General features: G+C 44.2%; 1 protein-coding gene across 1 annotated transcript; it reads left to right on the top strand.

Moving 5' to 3' along the window:
* The first annotated feature begins 4,398 nt into the window (after positions 1–4,398).
* Positions 4,399–5,393, top strand: DNAJB8 (DnaJ heat shock protein family (Hsp40) member B8). Its single transcript, XM_081850162.1, has one exon. The coding sequence runs from the start codon at positions 4,603–4,605 to the stop codon at positions 5,278–5,280; it is 678 nt and encodes a 225-aa protein (XP_081706288.1). The 5' UTR covers positions 4,399–4,602; the 3' UTR covers positions 5,281–5,393.
* Positions 5,394–5,669: the final 276 nt, after the last annotated feature.

The raw sequence follows: 5,669 nt of genomic DNA on the forward strand, positions 1-5,669 counted from the left end.
TTAGTTTATACAATAAAATACAACAAGGCAGCAGGATAGCTGCTCAGAGGGCTCTGTATTTTTGGTGGAAGCTTGTTGTTACCGTTATTTATTTTAAATTGGAAAAAGACCCTTCCACTTAACCAAGTGCCTACTGCAAGTTATAGAAGATTTAAAAGTATGATAAATAAAAGTTAAAAGAGTTGCAATCTTGAAAAAGGAAAATGAAAAGTCCCTAGGAAACCACTATCTGCAGCAGACTGAAGTTCAAACAAGATTTGTGACCATTGTTTTATTTTCCTGAAAGCAGTTGTGGCAACAGGGGTAAAGAGTTGGATAGTGGCTGAAGTGCTGAGGGAGGTGCTTTTCATCGCAGAGAGGAAAACACACAGGTACAACACAGGTATCATTATTGTATTTGTTTATATCCCTCCTCTTCTCCAGACTGGGACTCCAGGCAGCTTACACCTATTAAAACAAGACAGATAAAATACAAAAAGCTAAAAACATATAAAAGATAATCATTAAAAGATAACTAAACGGTAATAGAACTAAAACATTATAAAATACGAATCTATTAAAAGACAGATAATAAAAACAGCAGAGCACTATTCAAAGCCATTTCCTTTAAAAACAACAACAGTGAGTTCCCAAAAACCTGTTGGAATAAAAGGTATCTGTTTATTTCCCCTCCTGTGGATAATAGGAGCTTCTGGTGGAGATGTGATTTCCACCGGAAAAAACAGCTAGCATCGCCAAAGAAGAGGACAAAAGAAGAAACAGGTTTATATACCATTTGTTAATTTATAGTTATAGATGCTGATATGGAAATAATTATAATTTAAAGGGAAACACAACACATAAAGGAACTCTGGAAGCTGTATTATACGGAGTCAGACCATTGGTCCATCTGACTCTTTCCTTTCTGCACCCAATTGGCAGCCATTCTCCAGGGTTTCAGATGGGAACTCTTTTCCAGCCCTATGTGGAGACACTGGGAATTGAACTTGGGATTGTCTGCATGCAAGCTATTGTCTGTGAGAGGCTGGGTGTGAATACCCTCTTAGTAAGGATGGAGGAAACTGCGACAGGGAAAGCATTCCCCCACAGCCTCACTACAAACTCCCCTGGCTAGTGTGGTGCTGTAAGGGCAGGACCAGGGCCGGATTTAGGTTTGATGAGGCCCTAAGCTACTGAAGATAATGGTGCACTTTATATGTCCAGCTGTCCTCTGTCAAGAACAAATTGTCACTGTTTTTTGTGCTGAACATATGCTATATGGTAATTTATAGACCTAATAGGTATCTAAAGCCATTTGCACATAACAAAATATGTATTTTATCAAGATAATTGTTGAACTGAAATACAATTAAGAAGTATATTAATAGTGAAATTATTGTTAAGCTCTAACTTAAAGATTTTTTTATTCATAACAAACTTAATAATGCAAACACATTGGCATTTGGCAATAACCAAAGATGCTTTAGAAACAGTTTATAAAGACTCATAATTTCTTTTGGCGGGGAAGAGAGTGGGGCCCTAAGCTATAGCTTGTTTAGCTTATGCTTAAATCCAGTACTGGGCAGGACTTGGGGGGGGGGCAAATATCCAGAGCTCCACTCAGCAGAATGAGGAGGAGGCCCCCCAAACACACCCCATTTTTCAGTAAGTGAAGTAATGCACAGTGTCATATAAAGAGGTGAGGTCCTGACACCATGAGACCCTTATGTCTGGAATTCCCTTTGTGCGCCACTTTTGCTGACAAGTAGAATGTGGAACTGAACACCCGTCACATCTCAGCAGCCAAGAGGGATCATGAAGATTTCAGCTGCGACCCCCGTTTGGTTTAGCATGGGGATGTGGCCGTTTGGAGTTGGAATGTGAAAGGTTTTTCAACCCCAATCTGTTTGACAACTTGGCTGTTGGAGGTGGGCTATACAGAGCGAAAGAAATGCCCTCTGGAGATGTATGATCATATTTATCATACATGACCAGGGCAGATGAAGGCTCCAATAACTTTGTCCATCTGGCATTCTGGAACAGAAAGCAAAGTAAGGGGAGAGGTGGAGGTGGAGTAGAAGCTCCAAGGATAATAAGCACCATTAAGGTTAGTCTGTCTCACGATTGTTTCTTATTAAAAAGAGACTGCACTTTATCTGTGCAGGATATGCTGTTCGGATGAGGGAATTAGCAGAACGACTGCCTCCATATCATCTAATTAGCAAAAATGTTGATAAGCAGATACAATCACATATGATTAGGATCCTTTTTAAAAGCCACTCCATTAATTAAATAGACAGAGAGGCTGCCTCCAACCCTCGTGTGCCACTGATTAGAATACAAATATTTACACTAATCTCACCTCCATCAGTCAGGGGACACTTTTGAGTATTTTCAGTGACATCTGATTACTATTGATTTTCATCCCCAATGTCAGGCCATTTTGTTAGTATCTGAAAGTGCTGCCTTCAGTTTCGGATGCTTTAAATCATGTTAAGGGTTTATCTTAATGACGCTGCTGATAACCACTGCTCAGGTCACTCGTACTTTCTCTTCAAAGAACACAGCCTGGGCTGGTTTTTATTGTTTGTACTTGAGATTTAAGATACGAAAAACATTTCTCATTTCAAAGCCTTGGCTCCTAGGGATGGGGCTGCCTAGCTAGTTTGTGTATCTAGTTATTTTGTGTGGGCATCTCTCTCGTCCCACTCTTGATTTCTTTCTGCCCCCCCCCCCCCGGTCTCCCGCACACGCTCCTCCTTTGCTCCTCAATCCATTCTACCTTATAGCAGTGGAGTCGCTGATAATCTCTGATGCCTGCTGTAGACCCTGGAAAATGGACAGTGAGCAGCTCCCATTGAGAAACAGACACACTTACTCTCTGCCTACATTTCAGGCTGGCCAGTGAGCAAAACCCTAGGAAGACAATCTTAGATAGCAAAGCAACTATATTGGTATACCAAGCAGCAGGATTGAACTGGTTGGCGGCGATGGCAGCGATGATGATGATGATGCACAGTATCTAAGTGAATGTAAGCGCTCCCCGTGGTACATATAGGATAGTAGTGACTCTGCTCTGTACCATTCCCTTTCCTCCATCCATGTCAACTGGCTGAAGTGGATGTGGAACCAGCAAGTGTCACATTCTATCCATCAGGACAGTGGCGTAGCGTGGGGGGTGCAGGGGGGGCCGGCCGCACCGGGCGCAACATCTGGGGTTAGGGCAAATCCACGGGTTAGGGGGCGCAAATCCACGGGTTAGGGGGCGCAAATCCACGGGTTAGGGGGCGCAAATTACTTGCCTTGCCCCGGGTGCTGACAACCCACGCTACGCCACTGCATCAGGAGCCCGGCGGCGGGCAGATAGAAATGTACCTTTCATATGACAAGAGTGCCTTCCCACTCAATGTACAGCGCATACGTTCTGAACGAAAAGCATATGCTTATCAGATCGTGGTCTAACTAAGACATTGCCTGTGGTTAATCACTAGTGTTGGGAGATAGTCATGGACCAAGGCATTTGACCGGCAAAGGAGAAGACAATGCGCACCCACACACCCCAGTGTCACACTGGTGATGGGGCATCGTCTTCCACTGCACCAAAGGGCAGCAGTCTAGGCTAGGGAATGAAGGGCAGGCCACATGGTACACAAAGCTTTGGCGCCTTGTTGCTGCTCCCTGCTTTCCAGCTACTGCTACCTGAGGCAGTGGCCTCATGGTAGAGCCAGTCCTGGTCATAAGCAAAGTTGCTCACTACGTTTGAATTATATGATCCCCCTTGAATGGAGCCACCCAGAGTATCACTAGCCCTTCATTCCCAGCACCTGAAAGACATGAGCACTGAGGGGCTTTTGTGAACTGAGGTTGGTCAATCTACTGTCAAGGTAATCTAACAATGGGGGCAAGTTTCTCCCCTGCTCAAGGGGCCAGCTAGTGTAGGCCAGGTTTGCTGCCTCAGTTGTGCTTGTCAAAATCTTCTGGTTTATATAACCACATGTAGAGTGAAGCTAAAGGATCCAAGAAGTTAGGGCCATGCTGGGCACCTAGATGCAGACAAGCAGGAATGATGCTATGCCCTGCAGTGCAATTTATCTTCTTGGGAAGAAAGTGGTCATTCACTCATGGTGTTGAGGGTATTGTAGGAATATATGCTCTTCTCCTTTGACTGGGGCTAGCATGGCTAAGGTATTTCAGACAGTTGGATCATCTGGAATAGTCCCAAGAGAGAGATGCCTCCTCTGGAAAGTTTATAGTCTAAGGCATCTGCAACAAGTTGCATCATAGATGTGAAATATGACCTTTCCAGAGAGCTCATTTGCGCAACACACCTACTGATAGGACGGCAGCAGGCCTCAAATGCACTAAAAGTCAACTGTGTGCTGATTGGCCGAGATGCTTCTGACCTCACAATACTACTCAGCAGCCAGCGCCTTGAAATCAAACAATATGAGCAAGCAGCCTTTCTCTTTCCCTTTGGCACCAAAACCATTACCATTGGGCTGTGAGGAAAGAAGTGCCACAACCAAAACAACGGGATCCACTGGATCCGAACCGCATAGGACCTTGTGTCCCCAGGGAAAACCCACCAAATAATCTCTAAATCCAGCCAGCCTTTTCTTTGGGATGGTTAATTATTACGAAGTCCTAGGGCTGCATCAAAATGCCTCGCAAGAAGATATTAAGAGGGCCTACCGCAAGCTGGCACTGAAATGGCACCCTGACAAGAATCCATACCACAAGGAGGAAGCCGAAAAGAAATTCAAAGCAGTCGCTGAGGCCTACGAAGTTTTGTCTGATCCTCAGAAACGCGCTCTCTATGACAGGCCTGTCAAAGAACCAAGGTTTAGAGGAAGAGGCGCTTCTGGGGGCCACTCCCGCAGCCCATTCGATTTTGACTTTGTATTCCGCAGTCCCGATGAGATCTTCAGGGAGTTTTTTGGAGGAATGAACATCTTTGAGCATGACTTCTGGGACAACCATTTTGACGATGACAGTAACAGGGAGGAGAACAGAAGCGGCTTGCAGGGACCCCTGGGTCTCTTTTCGGGATTAAGCGCCTTTACTAATTTTGGATTCAACTCATTTGGTCCTGGCTTTCACACTATGGTCTGCAGGTCCTTTGGAGATGACAGCAGTGGAACGCACAACTTCAGATCCGTCTCAACTTCTACCGAAGTGGTCAACGGGCGAAGAGTCACTACACGAAAAATTGTTGAGAATGGGCAAGAAAGAGTGGAAATCGAGGAGGATGGCCAGCTGAAGTCCATAAGAGTAAATGGAAGGGAACAGCTGAAATGCTAACACCTCTCCTCATGCCTGTCCCAAAAGCAATATCCAGCTGCTTGTACGATCTTAAATGGAGTCTTGTTCCGTAAAACCGGAATCCAACTAATAAACTCCTTCATTGAGTTCAAGACATGCTTGGTAAAGACTTCTTAATTACTTTGAATAATTTTGCACCATTATAGGGATGTTGAGGCACGTGGTTTATTTTGAATAACCCCGAAATTCTATTGAGGAAACCAGTGTGATCAAGAATAGGCAAATCTGTTAATTTTGATTACTCTCGGTTTCTCATCTTTCCAGTCTTAAGCTCAGTTCTTCACATTTACACATCAGCTTGTGCTTTTTTCATGAAAATTTATCAGCATTTTAGTGCAAATCTCTCCTAAAACACACAATAGCATGTC

Source organism: Podarcis erhardii (genome assembly GCF_964252035.2).
Source record: "Podarcis erhardii genome assembly, chromosome: 2".
In the NCBI taxonomy this organism is placed as follows: Eukaryota; Metazoa; Chordata; class Lepidosauria; order Squamata; family Lacertidae; genus Podarcis; species Podarcis erhardii.

What these genes read in the sequence shown, in the direction of transcription:
- DNAJB8 (XM_081850162.1), top strand. Translation starts at nt 4,603, where the DNA reads ATGGTTAATTATTACGAAGTCCTAGGGCTGCATCAAAATGCCTCGCAA.